The sequence below is a fragment of the Cylas formicarius genome, unplaced genomic scaffold (genome assembly GCF_029955315.1).
Source record: "Cylas formicarius isolate icCylForm1 unplaced genomic scaffold, icCylForm1.1 PGA_scaffold_9__14_contigs__length_23061073, whole genome shotgun sequence".
Taxonomy (NCBI): Eukaryota; Metazoa; Arthropoda; class Insecta; order Coleoptera; family Brentidae; genus Cylas; species Cylas formicarius.
The window spans coordinates 17,063,058-17,080,805 of NW_026844365.1; the positions used below are offsets into that span (position 1 = coordinate 17,063,058).

At 34.1% G+C, this 17,748-nt stretch overlaps 1 protein-coding gene across 2 annotated transcripts; it reads right to left on the reverse strand.

Annotated features, from left to right (window-relative positions):
• Positions 1 to 618: 618 nt before the first annotated feature.
• LOC132707739 (importin-4-like) lies at positions 619 to 17,479 on the reverse strand. Of its 2 annotated transcripts, none has more exons than XM_060679675.1 (16): positions 17,341 to 17,479; positions 17,070 to 17,242; positions 16,845 to 17,019; positions 15,456 to 15,641; positions 15,121 to 15,378; positions 14,860 to 15,063; positions 12,287 to 12,496; positions 11,847 to 12,228; positions 9,991 to 10,226; positions 7,731 to 7,933; positions 7,328 to 7,673; positions 6,192 to 6,377; positions 4,337 to 4,536; positions 3,578 to 3,710; positions 3,337 to 3,514; positions 619 to 1,287 (listed from the first exon to the last, which is right to left on the reverse strand). In XM_060679675.1, the coding sequence occupies exons 1-16, from the start codon at positions 17,392 to 17,394 to the stop codon at positions 1,160 to 1,162; spliced, it is 3,252 nt and encodes a 1,083-aa protein (XP_060535658.1). In that variant the 5' UTR covers positions 17,395 to 17,479; the 3' UTR covers positions 619 to 1,159. The 2 variants fall into 2 exon arrangements, with proteins under 2 accessions (XP_060535658.1, XP_060535656.1); XM_060679673.1 differs by having other exon boundaries at positions 4,337 to 4,545.
• Positions 17,480 to 17,748: the final 269 nt, after the last annotated feature.

The window sequence follows — 17,748 nt, forward strand, 5'->3', positions numbered from 1 at the left end:
ATCTCAATTTTGACAGGAACGCGTAACAAAAGTATCAATAACTTACTATTCGATTAAGCATTCAAACAGTAAAAATGTTTGATGAAAGACATCTGAAGTAATGAAAAAAAAAGTTATTATTACGTCTTTCTTTATTAATCTAAAGTTAACCTACTATTTTGACACCATGATCTCAATTTTGACAGGAACGCGTAACAAAAGTATCAATAACTTACTATTCGATTAAGCATTCAAACAGTAAAAATGTTTGATGAAAGACATCTGAAGTAATGAAAAAAAAAGTTATTATTACGTCTTTCTTTATTAATCTAAAGTTAACCTACTATTTTGACGCCATGATCTCAATTTTGACAGGAAAGCGTAGCAAAAATATCAATAACTTACTATTCGATTAAGCGTTCAAACAGTAAAAATGTTGGTGAAAGACTTCTGAAGTAATGAAAAAAAAAGTTATTATTACGTCTTTCTTTATTAATCTAAAGTTAACCTACTATTTTGACGCCATGATCTCAATTTTGACAGGAAAGCGTAGCAAAAATATCAATAACTTACTATTCGATTAAGCGTTCAAACAGTAAAAATGTTGGTGAAAGACTTCTGAAGTAATGAAAAACAAAGTTATTATTACATCTTTCTTTATTAATCCGAATATCAAACTAACAATATAATTCATACAAAAAATGTAAAGTAATAAAAGTGTCGATTTATTATCAATAACATACAGAAAATTTTGAACAACAAACTTGTGAATCCCGAATTGAGTGGTCGGTTTTGCTTAAACAAAGAAAAACATGCCAGATGGTTATGACACACATATCTTCGACATAAACTGCTTACACTTATTATTTTACACAACCATCGATGGAAGTTTATATATAGGTAATATATCTATAAATACAAAAAAATAGGAAGTCCGAACCTAAACCGCTACTCAAAAGAATGAGTTTTACAAAATATTCAAAAATAACATTTTTCAACTGTTCAATAAATAGAATAAATAGAATTCTATAAAGTGGTAATAAAATGCAGGGATGCGAGAATCTCTATATAATTTAATAAACAATTGGCGCGCGAATTACAAACGTAAATAATCGGAAGAAAATGATTCCTTAACAAATTTAAAGCTCTGTTTACGTACCCGACCGTCCAGGTCGCCGAACTACGGCGACAACACCTTGTGGACCGCTTCGGCGGCGTCCGGACCCAGCGAGCTGACCGCGTTCGCGAAATCCTGCGGGAAATCGCTGTTCAGCATCTTCAAAAACTCCCTCAGCAAATTTCTCGTTTCTGAAATTCAACGCTGTCAACGTACACCGACTGACGCTAATCTGCTAGGACAAAATTTAAAAAATCAAATGGACCTCGAAATTTTCATAACTTTTTTACCCCTCTATGAAATCATAGGAAAAGTATGGCAGTATCCGTTCAACCCAAACTTGTGAAAAGATCGGGCAGTCGGACAAAAGCTTCTACTTAAAGCTTATTTAGTATTAGTTACGCAGATTGTTAAAATATTTTCGGGGTAATTACAAAAAAAACACCTACGAAGTTTGTTCAAAAAGTAGGATAACTTTTGTAATTGGGCGGCCTACGTACATTCGATCTTAGATTTTTTTTTTGGCTATGTTGATACACATAAGTTCACAGGTTCAGCCAGTTTGCAAGTTTACTTTTTTTGTGAGACAAGCGTTAGACGTGTTTTGTGTGCTCAGCGTTTTTCTGTTGTCAAAAAAAAAAAAAAAATGGAAGAATTTGTATAAAACTGCAACTGTATAGTACTGCAAAACAATTGAAATGTTGACAACGGCAAAAAGAAATTATGAGTGGTACAAGCTGTTCCAGCACTTCAATAATTGATGAAAGCATTGAACAAGTGAAACAAATGATGTTGAAAAATCGTCGAATCACCATTCGAGAAGTGGCGGAAGACATCGCCATCTCTATTGACTCGTGCCATGGGATTTTCTCCAAAGTGTAGCATCAAAATTTGTTCCGAAACTGCTTAATTTTGAACAAAAGGACCGTCGAAGAAGCATCGGTCAAGAGCTGTTAATGATATGCTCAAAAAGGTCATAACTGGTGAAAAATCACGGGTATATGGTTATGACATCGAAACCAAAGCCCTGTCGTCCAATAGAAGAATCCAGAATCGCTGCTTATTGTTTTCTTTGATTATCGTGGTGTACATTAAGAGTTCTTACCACAAGATCGTAGGGAGGAAGTTTTTGTTAAGTTATGCGGCGTTCGCGAAAAGCAATACGAAGAAAACGTTCGTAATTGTGGAAACACAATTCATGGATTTTGCATCGCATGCTCACTCATCGTTGCTTGTGTTTAACTTTTTCACCAAAAACAACACCAGAATCATGCCTCAGCCACCATATCACAACATTAATTTTGATGAATAAATAAATACTCTTTGATAAACCTTAAAAGTCACCTTAATTTTTGAACACACCTCGTATATCATTTTCTACAAAAGTCGCAACCAGTAGCAAACACATATCTATATATTTTGCAGCTGCTGCATTCTATATACTCCAAATTCAGCTGCGTCTACGTGCGTTCCTACATGAAAGTTATTTTAAATTATAATTGTGTTTTGTAAATATCAACTGTGAGCACTGATCATCAAAAAAGTGGTTGTTGTATTAATAACCTATATAGCAAAAATTTGAAAGGTATTTTAAAAACCAATGATCTAGCATAGGTTATTAAATGCCTCTAACGGGCAAAGCTAAATTTTTTTACACCTAGTCTAATCTTATCTTTAAAAACTGTTTTGTTGTTTATAAGGGAAACGAATTAGTAGAACATGCTTTTATGCTCAGAATTTTGTGCTACATCACTCCTTATCAAAACTAGATTCGATAAAAAAAAACCTCCAGAAATGCATCCAGTTTGCTTAAGCTCTCTGATTTCATCACCCCTCAACTATTAAAACAATCTGATAGTCAAGTTGAAAATAAAGATTTTCAAAATGAATGAAGATTACTGAAACATTAGTAATTTACGTAAAGTGATATAAACATCAAAAAGGCAAAAAGTATCTAATAAGTAAATATGAAAATCTGAACATTTTTTGTTCTAATTTAATTGTGTTAAATGGATTTTCATCAAGTAAAAGCTACCGCCGTCCAATTTATTTGAGTATTGAAATAAGCAATAATTCAACCATCTGCATCCATATTTTGTCGCCTTTTTTGTTATTTTATTAATTTTAATTAAAAAAAATAATTAATTTTATTATTATTTTGAGTAAAATCAATTTTAAGACACTGGACACATGACGCAATAATTTTGTCCCCTTAGATTAGCAAAACCTATCCAAACTACCGTCATTCGGAGTTTGATCCTTTTGAAAAATGTGGACCGCTATTTTCATGACGTCCTGCAGGTGGACTTTCATCACGGGGTTCCCCAATTGGTACAGTGTCATAAAACACTTGATCACAGCCTCGTTTTCTTGGAAATCGTCCCTCAGCGGCAGTTTTTGCAAAAAAGCGGGGAATACCTGGAAAACCACACCCCCCGATTAGCCGGTACCCTGCGATAAATCTCTTCTTGGTTAACCCACTTGCTCCAGGGGAATGCCCGCGGCGTTGACGATGATCATTTTAGCTAGGGCGCCGCAAATATTATCTAAAGTCCCTGAGTGAGTTTCTTTGGCCACCGCTTGAGACAACGCTTGGAGGATGTCGTTATAGTGACTGCAATGGAAAATCTTTTACTGTTGTTTGTGAAATCCATTTATCGAACCGAAATGGTTAAGATAATTCAACCAATATGGATTTTGTAAGACCAATTACATTTAGATTGAAACGGATCGTAATGGAGATTGTTTTCTTTTGTCATACACGATCATATCAATGGCAGATAACTGTAGCAAAGGATTATTTATATTTTATTTATCAAATTTACTACCCGCTTTTATTTTTTAATGAAATTATTTCGATCATTTCAATGTTATAGCCATATTGGGCAAAAACAGCTTTTTAAAATCTGAATTTGACTGAACAAAATCTCAATTTGGCATCCATGAGGGGCTCCAGATTCACTCACTAAATTAAATAATGTAATTACAATAACACCCTGTATACGTCACATCAAGTGTGTGGTAAGAGTAAGCCACACTTGGTTACACTTTCGGCGTACATACGACATATTGATTCGACTCTTTGAATTCATGAATTTCAACTAATAAAAATGATTAAATTTAAATTATCCAACGCGTCTGTAAGTAATAAATTTTCATATACTGATCAGCTGTTACGAACCAACTGGCCCACTTTAGAAAGGAAACTATGCGACTGAAGGTCGATCAGTATTGACATACCTGAATATCCTATCCTGACCATGCAGGATCATCTCGCCCAATCCGAATATCGAGTTGTTCCTGACCTCTTCTGCCGAATCCCTCGCCCCGGTCAGCCACATTTTGAGCAGTTGCGGAACGAACTTCTCCACATACACGCCGAGCGGTTTCATGCACTCGGCAAGTGTACCAAACGCGAACGATCTTTGACTAATGCTGTTCTGTTTAACCTAAGGTCATTACCATCGCCTGTGGCCAACGATTGCCGACGAATAGGGCACCAAAGAGGCATATTTTATGCAAGAAATTATTTTTGAAAAGTTAAATTAGATTAATAGATTGGCTGGTCCATTCTCATTTTAATCGCCCAAATGGAGTTTATGATCCTTATTTGCATAAAGAAGATCTAGCCAGAATACAGAGTGCAAAAGTCGTGTTTACGACATGCGATATGATGGCATATCATATAATTTCCGTGGGCAAATTGGCTAACAATGCGGTCGTCCTTTTCCATAATATACATAATTTAAAATGCTTTTAAATGCTTCATATCTCTTAGAAAAAAAAAATCTTTTCTTTATAATCCATCTATCAATCTATTATTCAAAGAGAGTAGTATTAAAGTAACCTTAGTAGATTTCTATTTATAAGATATTGTATAATTTTTTTTCTTTTTAAATTATACACGTTTAATAAGTTGATTCAGTATGTATAATAATATTCTAAATAAAATAAGTACACATAAGTGCACTGCGCCAAAAGTCTTTTGCTATAAGATAAGTGTGAATATGAAGTGCAAATGGACATATTGATATTATATTTTCAAATAAATGTCGTATATACGGAGCAATTAACATTGCCGGTATCTATTTAAAGTGATATAATAAATAATAGACCAAGAAGTTTGTAATTTTAGAGTCATTTTATGACTACAAAGGTTACATTTTGTTAAGGAGGAGATCCTCAAAATTTCCAATGCTCGATGTTTTTGGAATATAATAACCTCTCAACGATATACATTCATAACAAAATAAGTCAAAAAATGGTCACAAAGACCTCTTAAAATCGTAAAAAAATAAATCGTTCGTTATAGCTCCAATCTAACTAGAATTGAACATAATATGATTTTGTAGCATGTTTAAAAAACAGCTAGCGAGAAAAGGAAGAAGATATGTGGGAAAGTTTGACAAAGAGGCAAATATTAACCCTAGCTTAGATGAAGTAAGTAAAAAATAACTTTTAGTTTGCATATTAGTTGCAAAATTTAACACCACGCACAACTTGTATTTTGTCAGCTCTAAAATATGACATATTCGATCTTCGACATCAAGCTTCGTGATCAAGCTAACACTGACTTCGTTCTTATTTTATTTTGTAAAGTAAGATCCTCATACGGAAATGTAAAGCGAAAAAGAGACAATGTTTCTATAATTAAGGTTGTAGTTCTGACCATTTCGAAGATAGCAATAGCGGCATTCCTCAAAACTGATATGTTGTGCATTGAAAAAAAAATTGATTGACATTTTATATTCACTGGAACTTCAAAAGGATAGCCCCTTTTTATTGCGTCCAGAAATTTAATAATTATAAAAACTCCTTTTGTGAATACAACTTGTCAAACATGTATTCAAAGTTATCTATATACATAGAGAAGAATTACTAGATCCCAAACCAAAAACTTTTTTCTACATTCACATTCGCTAGCGATTTTTAACACTTGCGATTTCCAGATCTTATTCCTAGCAAACAGTCATCCATCTTGAATGATCATTTTAGCCACCAAATTAATTTCTAGGTAAGGTAGAAAAGATATCACACTTTACTTGCGAAAATATGCCCCTCTACGTGAAGAATGAAATATAAATTCACTGCTTACGGTTCTGCTCGAGAGCAACTTGAGTATATTTGGGAAATAACAGGCGAAGTCGTCCGGAGCAATGGCGGCCGCAAATTTAGGTATGACATCGCCGGCAGACTCTAAAAGCAACTCATCTTGTTCGGCTTCGACGTCTTCGTCGTTATTTTCGGCTTGGGCACCCAAGTCCGTGTCTTGGCACATTGTCTAAAAGAGAATGACGTAGTTATTGAGGTTTCCGAGCGAAAAATATCAATCCAAAGATGTCATTTGTGTTGGAACCAGATAGGTACTGATACTACTAGTATTATAGAGGCGTTACCAACATCAAAAAATGTTGCCAATGTAGCCAATAAACGCATGCGCAAATGATTTGAAAACTCGCATCCAGCCAATAACACCTTGCGACGTTCGACATTCAATTTGGGATTGTATTGGATAGGATTTTCTCAAAATATAATCCCATTAAACTTTTAGAGAAATTTAGATGTGTGGAGAAGAAGAAACAACATTTGAATGGCTTTGCACACTTTCTGCACGAAAATTGATAAAAAAAGGTGACCTATCACCTGCATTCTCAAGTTGGGGTAACATGGATCCTCCGAATCACCAATATGGATCCCCAAAATACCCAACTCAAGCCAACAAATGTAAAATAACAGTGTATTATTGTATCATTAAATTGTCAGTTCTCCTAGGTTAACATTTTTTATTTTTAAATTTTAGTTAAGAAAAGTGTAGCATTAATACACCTAGTTAGGTTTAAAACATTTTAATTTTATTATTTTGCGGAACGATAATTGCCACTAAACACCATCTGCAAAACACCGCCATTAAGAAACAGAAATATTGTAGTTATTTTTTGTTTGCAAATAAACGAGGATGGTGGAGACAACAAATAGAAATTATTTGGGATTATTAACAAAACTGCACTGCTATCTTGAGCGAAATTTCATACATTACAATTACAAGCACGACCAAAAGTTAGAATGAAATTATTTCATATGACTGCGCAATGACTAAGTAATGAAACTGTGACTTGTTACATAATGTGTAGATAACTTTTTCACGTATCCTTTTTTCGAATTGAAATTTTCGGGATTAAAGCACATAGTCAAGTACATGATTAAATCTAACTATCGATAATTTTGACTCACCTTCATGGTCAGAACGTCGACGACGCAATTCATAATGGCCTCCCTGTGTCCCTCCCCCGCGAAAACGTCACCCCTTATCTCCTCCAGAAGGGCGGCGTAAGCGTCCAAACAGACCATAACCACCTGCCGCTCTTCGTCGGTCCTGATCAGCTCGGAGCACTTGGGCACAAACATCTGCAGCGCTTTCTGCAGGGCCAGCCTCGAGTCCTGGGTGTTTACCTTGTGTAAGGTTATGCAAAATTGCTGCAACGCTTCCACCGACGCCCGACGAATATCGTCCTGCGGATAGTTGATCAGCTTATAGATCTCCTCGAAGCTCTTCTCGATGTAGGGGAGGAAAGCCGATCTGAAAATGTCGTTATGATTAAAAAAAGTTCGGAAGAGAAGCAGAAGATCCGGTTACCCAATGTTGAGGCAAATCTCTCGCAGCGCCAAACAGGCTTGTTCCTTTTCTTCGTTATATGAATTCTCGACAGAGTATCTGCATTGGGTGGAATCTTCGCTGGCGGAGGAATCGCCTTCGATGTCTTCTTCATCGTCGTTATCCTCGTCCGACAGTTCCCCATATACGTTTACATCTTCTTTCTCGTCTTCATCATAGTGAGTCTAGAAATATAATTAATAACATCCTACGGTATAATTCCCAGCTATGTTCATTGATATCTCATTTGGCAAACAATAAAAACAATTTAATAACTAAATGCACAGCCAAAAGGTGCACAGAAATATAAAATTATAAAAGTTATATAAAAGCGTATGAGTTGTTACCATCATGATAGGATATAGAGAAGACACCACAAAGTAATTTTTGGTTTTGTATTCTTAAATAACTCTTTTGTAAATTTAAGGAAGGTATAGATATACATATATTAAATATATAATACATTTAGGTAGATCATATATCCAACAATCCATCTACCTTTTACATTAAATTCAAGAGATGTGCCCTTAAAAATATATATAAAACGTTCGTTCCGAAATAAGTATGTAACTGTACTGTATTCTACAGTTACACAAAGAAACTTAAATCATTTAAAACTTAAAGAACTATTTGGGGCCTACTACTACTACCCAGAAACCTTTTTTTTCTCACTGTTGTTTCTGAAAACTGTACCTCTTTTCCATCTCTTTTTGATGAAAAATAAAACCAGTATGTCATCATATGAGCCACAAGAATCTATAAATAAAACAAATGAATACAAGGCAAAAAAAAATACAAGTTTGAATGTTTCAGTTTCAATGACCATATTGAGGTTAATTTGATTGATGACAATAAGTGCCAATTTTTTATCATTTATAATAGCAAAAACATATTATGGTATGTATGATTATTGTAATGGATATTGTGATAACATAATGCGTTAAATATATGATAAAAACAATATACCTAGAAACAGTTACGTTTTCTGTTTGACTATGGACCATTATAAATTATAAAAATTTGACCCATTTGTCAACTTAAATTATATTCAAACTATAGATTGTTGTATTTAAGCTTAAAATATTTTTTAATTTTCTAAAGAGTAAAGTACTTTTGTATCTTTTTGGAAACACACAGCTTGATTCTTACTTCTTTCTACAAAGGCTACATGAAAGCTAATTTTGTATGCGATTTTATAAGGATATATATATTTTTGGAATATAAAGATACCATCAAAAATCTTGTTAGCACTTTTTTAGCTTCACGCCTTCTAGTGACATACTAATTTGTGAGGCAACTTTCAGTTTCGATCTTTCCATAGCAAGGAATAAGTTTTTAAAACTTTTACTTATGAAATTAGAAAAAACATGGTCATTTGTGAGCATCCCGTATAATATATTTTCGCTATAGATAGGTTAAAGCATCTGCATCCATGGATCTACAATAAAAATTCCCAATTTCAATTTTCAAATGTAAAAAATCACATTTTTGCAAAGGCTTGTTTTTCCGCAAAAATGGAAAAGTTTATTTCTCGTATGCTATGAAATGTTATGTAATACTCAAAATCAAGAGAATAATTAGAATTTTTAAAAGTATTCATTGCATTCCATTTAAAAAAATAAACTTGGTTACTGTCCTGGCACAATAACTTCTACACATAAAAATTCCTTATATATAAGGTCAAAAACTTTTTGTATTTAACTTTTTTCTCAGTGTGGTATTTACTGAGAGGTATAGGAGCATCTTAAATGAACCAAGTTCGAACACTAATACCAGACATAGAGACAATCTATGACAAACTACGATCTTTTTATATTGGGTAAAAAATGACGGAAAAAAGGACAAATCAGCAAAAACAAATCTTCCCATAAAACATTTAAATCTATTTAAAAAAAAATCTGTCTAGTTAGTTGATTTATTGACTTTAATATATATGTATTTGTGTGTATGTTTTACATCTTTAATTTTGGGTATATTTTGTATGTTAATCTATAATATGAGAAAAAAGGAACCACACAACAAAAACCAATATACCCATTAAATAATTTAAGAGACTTTAAAAAAATCCTTGTAGTTAATAGCTTTAATTATTGATTTTAATCTGTATTTGTTTGAATGTTTTATACCTTAAATTTTGGATATGTTTTGTATATTTATCTGTAACATAGTTGAATGAAATAATAAACTCTAACTTAATCATTAAGGTTCCTGAAGCGTCAAATTTCCTACAAAGTTGACTTACAACGATCCCTTCACTACTCTGTATACTTTCGATCATCTGATTAACAATTTTCGGGAGGGCCGGACTAATTTCCTGTTTCATGACTATTGCAAGGGCGGCGAACAACGCGTAGACGCTTTTTCGGATGTCGGGGTCATCGCTCTGACTCAAAATCCTCATGCCCAATTGGAGGGACTCTTCTGCCAACGGCTTGAAATTTTCTTCGCCGATGAATTGCGCGACCACTGCCAGCGTTTCTGAGAGGGAAACGCCACATTGACAGTCAAAACTAATGACATTATATGCAAGTCGGCAGTATCTTTTTTTTAATATAAAGGGGCAATGACAATGGCTTAGCTCCGCCCCCGCAAACGTGCACTGCTGGTCTCCCCCGCTCTTTTGGGGCGTTTCGCAATGTGGTCGGGATAAAATTAGGTCTATAGCCTATCTTTTAAATACAGACAGCAATAAATCATGGAAAACGGGTGCCGCCATAGGCGTGCAAGCCAATCAGAAAGTGACAATAATAAAGTAATAAGTAAAAAGTCTCGCAATTCTCAGTTATAATCCTTCTGTAATAAAAGGAAAGTACCTACTTGAAGAGGGTGTTCTTATTTTCAAACAATCTAGATATGAGCACGAATCTTTGTCATCAATGACGATATACCAGTACCGATCGGAAGGGTAATAGTAATAGTCGATGCATTTCTTAGTTTGAATCCTTCTCAAATAAAGCTTAGATACCTACTTAAAGACGGTGGTATTTTTTCTGAATTAAAAAAAAACTGGGGATGACCAAGAAGTATAAACTCTCACGTATTTGAAGAATGGTTTGAACAAATTATATACCTAATACCGCGTGGAAGTGTAATAGTAATGGACATACTATTCTAGACAAGGTCTTGGTCCCAGAATAAAATCATGAAATGCTTTAGAAAAATAAACTGAAAGCAAGAGGGATATAAATACTCCGCCTTCCACCTTAACACTGCGAGGTTCATTTAATCGTGTTGTTATTTCAAAAGCAAAAGGGGAAGAAGCAAGCAAAAATAAAAGTTTTAATCTGTTGAAAAAAAATAAAATATTTTACGAAGCGATGTTAAATGTAAATAAAGAGAAATGGAAAAACATGTGGTACCAAAACAATATTTTTTACAAATTAGTTGTTCCCTGGGTAACTGATGTAGAATAATCGGATTCAGATTAGTTTTGACAATGTATCAAAAACTGAATACAAGTTTTCGTTGATGTAGTCTGAATTTCTGGTTTGTAGCCATATATTTTATTTATATGAGAAAAGCCTTAATTCTAATTAATTTTGACGCTAAAAAATATTAAATATTAACCTTTATAATACAATATTTTTTAAACCAAAACTATATTACAATGGTCGAATGTTTTATACGTAACAATAAACGTTATTAATGATATTTATTACAATAATTTAACCACACTTACCACATTCTTATCCCCTATCTAAATACAGGTCTATAATACCCAATCTCTTTATTTTCAATTCGGGAAATGCCACCATAATAGCGATATACCAGGAACAGTCATAAAACACGGTAAAATGGTAAAAACAGGTAAAATTTTATTTGTATGATAATATAATAATAATATACGGGGGTGCTTTAGAAATATTTTTGAGTGCATGGTGCGTGTTTTGCATATATAATGAGCAGTTATCACGCTGGCTTTATAGCGAATTGTACTTAAATTCATGAAATATATAGAACAACAGATAAATATTGTCCGCAACCGATCTTATCCCCTCTACAATCTATCCACAAAATTTTTAGCGGAGGCGGAGTTGAACCTCGTTTTACGTTGGACTGTCTACACTATCCCTCTAGTATACCCGAAGAAAAACTCACCAATTGCGTAACACTGTATTTGATGAACGTCTGAATTCGGATCGGAGTTGATGTACAAATTCAATATTTCGATGATCCGCTGGAAATATGGTAAAATACCCTGTTTAACCGCGGTGACGGCCGATCCGATAGCGCTGAGGGCGACCTTTTTTAGCTGTATAGAGAAACCGTTCGGGTCCAAGGCCACGAACAGCCTGTCCATCAACGTCGGGAGGTATGGCATCAGTCCGTCCTCCAAGTTCTCGCAGAACGTTTCCAGCGCGTAAAAGAGTCGGTCCAAACTGGGCGGATCCTTTTTCTCCACCTCCATCTGCTGCAGCACTTGACCGAGACATTCGAAAAGGACCGGCAACAGTTCCGACGCGTACTGACTTATTTCGGGCTGAAAGTTTTCGATATAAAGCGTCGGGGAAAAACCCGTTTCAAGAGACTAGTGCCACCTGTAAATGCTCGGCGAACTGGCCCAAGGCGAATAGAGCTGCGTTCCGCACAACCGCGTTCGGATTGTGGATCGCCGTACAGACGCATTTTAAAAACGGCTGCAAATATTTCGTTCTGATTCGTTCAGCGCATCCTTCGGCTAAAACAGCTAGAGAGAGATACGCCGCTTTCTGAGCGTAAACGTCGCCCCCTTGAATGGCCGGTTCCACCTAAACCGCGTTTAAATGTCTTTAACTACGTCTCTACCGAGATACAGTGACGTATTACGTCCCCGTCAATTCAAACAATAGAAGTTTGTCCTAGAACAGTACCGCATATATCTTGTTCCAAGTTGGATAGGTTGACTATCTACTCCAAATTTCGCCTCTTTGGGTATCAACTTGCTTTATTTAAATTGTTTAAATAAAACACCCCGTATATTATTACCTCTTCCAGTTTATTCATTTACTTATTTATCAACTGACGAAATCCATTTACAATACGCATTATTAAGAATAATAATTAAAAATTTGTAGAAACTTATTAAAAATAAAATACAATAAAAAAATAATACTCCTAAAACCATCAATCAAAAATAAAAAAATAAAAGAAATGTTTGGCTAATCTAGCAGTTCTAGAAATGAAATTATAAATGTTGTAAATTTGTATAGTGGATAGTGACAACTATCAGCTGCTCTTATTACAGGGACAGGAAGGTTAAATTTATCAAAAATTCCAGGAGCAGTTCTATGGAGAATGTTATAAAAGAGTAAAAAGTGTCCAATTTATTTTTATGGTCACTTTTAAAATTAAATTATTATGTTATTAATTATATTAAGCAATCTGTTCCAAAAGTATTGCAGCCATCAACGTCGATTTTTTTAATGACACCCCTGTATATTATATCACTTTTGTCAAAATTAGTATGCCATTCAATAAAGTTTATGACCAAATGGCGCAAAAAAAGATAATGATGAAAAAACACTAAGAGAATTATAGATCATCCTAATTACAGTCAATGAATAACTTGTGATAAGTAACAAAAATTGTCGTTCCATTGAAATTAATCAAGTTATAGACACCCAGAGTTCTAATTAATTTCTAATTAAAGTTTTTGAACACCTTGTATAAGATCATGTATCATATATTTAAGAAATCAAAATTTTGATTTCAATTATTTAAGAATCTCTATGGTTTAGGTATCATAAACCTGGCAGAAAATCTGAACGATTTTTTACTTATTTGTTAGGTTTTGGTTATATTTGGTATACATAAATTGAATATAATGAACAAAAAAATAAGACTAATACTTTTTATACATTTCTGGATTCCTCCTGCGTCAGTTTTCGCCAATCATCCTGTTGGCTTCTTCAGAGCTTGACTGAAACTGGCTCGTATTTTACTCTGTACCTGCTCTTAAATTCTTTGAGCGGCGCGGAGCTAAATGAGGTGCATAAATACCGTCACGAATCGCTGATTCGAATATTGGTGACAGATTAAGATTGTTAGATTGCTTATAGATTTCTATAGACTCCCTGATTTTTCGTTGGTAGAAGAATTGATTACATGCAAGAATTCTAGTTTTATCGAATAAAATTTTATATCCGATTTTGTGATTGTGTTTGGCAATTGCTGATGAGTTTATTTGTCTTAGTCTTAAGGCTCTTTCATATTCTTGGAGCCTAGTTGATATGTTACTTCCTGTCTCTCCATTTGCAAGGAATAGTGTAAATTCCTGGTTTCTCAAATGGAATTTTGTCTTTGACAGATCGAAAATGTTGGGAGACTTTTTAACAATCTAATGTAATGCTTTTTAATTGTTGAATAAAATGAAACGAATTAAGTATGAAACTATCAGTTTTCCCTGTAAAGGGGTTTTAATATAGAAGCTAGATATTTTGCTAGAGAATATGTTGGTGCTGACAATAAGTTCATGATGAGTTTATTTGTCTTAGTCATACAGCCCAAAAATCATCGGTTGTCAACTCTCTTGTTTACAGCGCCATAAAACTATTTCACCCCGAATCACAGAACCCAGAATTAAAACACCTTACCTTTGCTCTTCTCTCTACTAATTTCCACATTAAAAATATTAAGCGACACCGCGACTCAGGGCTTTACGTGTCACCAATATGGGAATCAGTCATTCGAGACGGTGTTTATGCCCCTCATTTAGCTCCGCCCCTCTCAAACAATATAAAAAGCAAGTACAGAGTACAATGCGAGCCAGTTTCAATTAAGCTCTGAAGAAGCCAACACGATGATTGGCGAAACGTTAGCTAGTTGGACTCTACAAAAACCGACGCAGGAGGAATCTAGAAGTTCTATAAAAAGTTTTAGTCCATTAAATGTGTAAAAGTTTAGTAACACCGCCAAATTACAAATTTACAAAAACTGTCATCAGGTTAATCGACGTCAAAAACGAAGATGACAAATTCAATTTCATATATAGTTAAAATATTGAAATGGCATATTAGGCAAATCCTGTATTAGATAAAAATTTGCTTCTTAGCGGCATGAAAACCAAAATAAAAAGACGAAACATCCGCCTAAATCGAATACAAACCGTCAGTTGGGTACTGTGATCAAATACCTTGGTTAGGAGATGCGGAACAACCTTGTCGGCGGGTATATGTAAAGCAATCAAATCTAAAGTTTGAGTAGCTACTGTTATAGATGTAAACTGATCAGGATCTCCGAGAAAATACTCCTCATTGCCTTCGTCGTCCGGTTGCTGAGCCATTAATTGAATGAGAACATCTATGATTGGCTCAACCAATTTGTTCTTTAGAACTACCTGCAAGTGCCAAAAAAATTGTATACTACTTTAGTGCCTCAAAAGAAAAAATAATACCTTCCCCTTAGAGCGTATGAGCCAACCCACTACGCTGATAGCCTTAATCTGAACACTAGTTGGCATGGCGGAATTGCTACCGATTTGAAGGCACATATCTATGGTCATTTTGATATGAGGAGCCACTACTGCCACTGCATATTCTATTAACTCTTCAAGAAACTCCAGCAGATCGCTAGCGCGCTTTTCATCTTCACTAGCGAATGCATTAATTATTTCTAAGACGCGTGGAAGCAACTGATGGTAAACATTCACCATCTAAAATGGCGGTATTTAATAATTAAAGGCACATTTATAATTTGCAGTTAACTAAATAAATAGCAAAACAAACATACCTGTTGGTGACTTCCAATTACTGGCACTAGGTTTTTCATGGTGGTAACCGTATAATAAGCTAGATTTGAACTAAGTTCATTCAGGCCGGATAATATATTTGTAAACAGGGCCGCAAACGACTCGGCATGCACAATATAAGAACTTTGAGATATTTCAGTCATTATGGATAATGTATACATTCCCATCTGAAATAAGTATAATTATTATCCTTTTCTGAAGGTTAAAGTTATCAAAATCATGAAAATTTCTCCCTATCAAAGTACTTGGTGCACGGTTTTTATTGAATTTTTCAAAGCTTTAAAGAAAAATTCCGGCATCAAAATTCAAAAATAACGAGCCAAGGACCAAGTACCAGGGCATCATTAATCAAGGTACGTTTTGGTGATCCCAAGAATCCAAGAATTTTTTTAATGCACTCAAAGGAGTCTCTTAAAAAAAAATTAATAAGGTTATTTATACGCAGCGGGTGCCCAATTAAAAAGGGCATTCAATTCTTTCTCGAAAAGTAATAGTCATGAAGCCTAAAATGACCACAATTTTAAAGTTCTCTTATGTCGAATAGTGGGCTCAAAGTGGTGGGGATTGTCTAAACATTTTCGAAAATAAATGTCAATAACTTCAGAATGACTGAACTCATTTTATTGAACTTGGAATCGTAGCAAAGGCTCTTGTTAGGCCAACAATGCTGCCCCAAGCGGATTGATTTCGATTGCTTGTACCGCCGCTACAGGGGGTTTTGAGACGCCACTATAAATAAAATTAATTTTCTCAAAAAATATTATTAAATACCAATATTCAGTGTTTTAGCAAAATATATAGAAATTTACTGTTAAAACACCAATGTTATATATAAATTTTCAATAATAGTTATTACTCATTCCAAAAATATTGAGTTAGGGCCCAGTGTCCTTAATTGTCCACCCAGCATATTAAATATTATTTAATTATGAAATTATTCTCCAATTAAATTTATAGTAAAAAATAATAAAGTGCAAAGGTTTATTTCAAAATATATACATATTTTTTAAAAAAATTCAAATTATATTATAAGCATAATTTAAAGTCACTCATAATATTACATATACTAAAAGTGTTTGGTGAAAAGACTTTTAAGATGACTGTTTTTGAGAAATTATTCAGCAATTTCGTCTCTTTGAAATGTTGCATTTATTGTGTTTTTTAACACTTTTAAGTTATAATGTAAGACCTTACAAAAACTAAAAATATTTCATAATTTCGGGACAGTCAAAACTCTACATATTCATACTTCGTGGAATTAATTGTCATAAATTGAATGAGTCACTTTGCCTAACATGCATGTGTAATATATTCACTTTAGCCCACATACAATAATTAACATCTTCAAGGCAATATTTGTATACAGGTACCTCTTTGTCAAGAATAATGTCGCTGCTGCACAAAGTATGAATAAATTGCAAAACTTCCGGCCAAGTATTATCAGGAAATTCATGCTTTCCTATTATCCCAATAAACTGTGCTATAGAATTTTTAACAAACTTTTCCTGTTCATTAACTAAAGCTTGGATCATTCCCTGCTTGATTCTGCAATGATTCACGCTTAGACCATGGTAATGTTGAACAAAACCTTTCACCTGTTTCTGAGATCTAAATTCAATTTGTTCCACTGTCTACGTTTACCAAGTTTTCTACGCAACAGTACTGCTGCTGATTGTCTTATTTGGGAATTTGAAGAACCGACTATAACATCACATAATGCAGGAATAGCCTCCGGCCTTTTAAAAGCTTCTTTTAATTCTTTGGTGCCCTAAAAGAGTGCGATTTATACCCATTCTCTTCGCACGTGGATTGTGAGGTTAAGATCATATGGACAAAACATGCATGCAATTTTTTCTGTGTAATTACCTCATGAATGGTGTTGCTATTAGGAACGAGCAGTTTGGCCAAAATGTCCTCCATTTTTGGATTAAACAAGACTTTCGTTAAAATATAAATAAATCTTACACCGGCGCAACCACCGCCACTTCCACCTTTTCAAACACAGACCATGAAATCAGAATCCTTTTAAATTTTTTAAACTAACCAAAACTCACTTTTAATTGGTTTGTAATTTTGTCAAAAAAAAAACACTTTTGGACAACGGGAGATTTTATTTGTTAATTATAAATTATACAGCATTTTCATTTTTACAAAACAGATATCAAAATCAAAATCAAATTTGTATGGACATTTTACTCTGGTACTGTTACTCTATGGTAGTATGGAGAAGAATGATTGCAAGATCACAGAATAAGCAGATCTATGTACGGACGC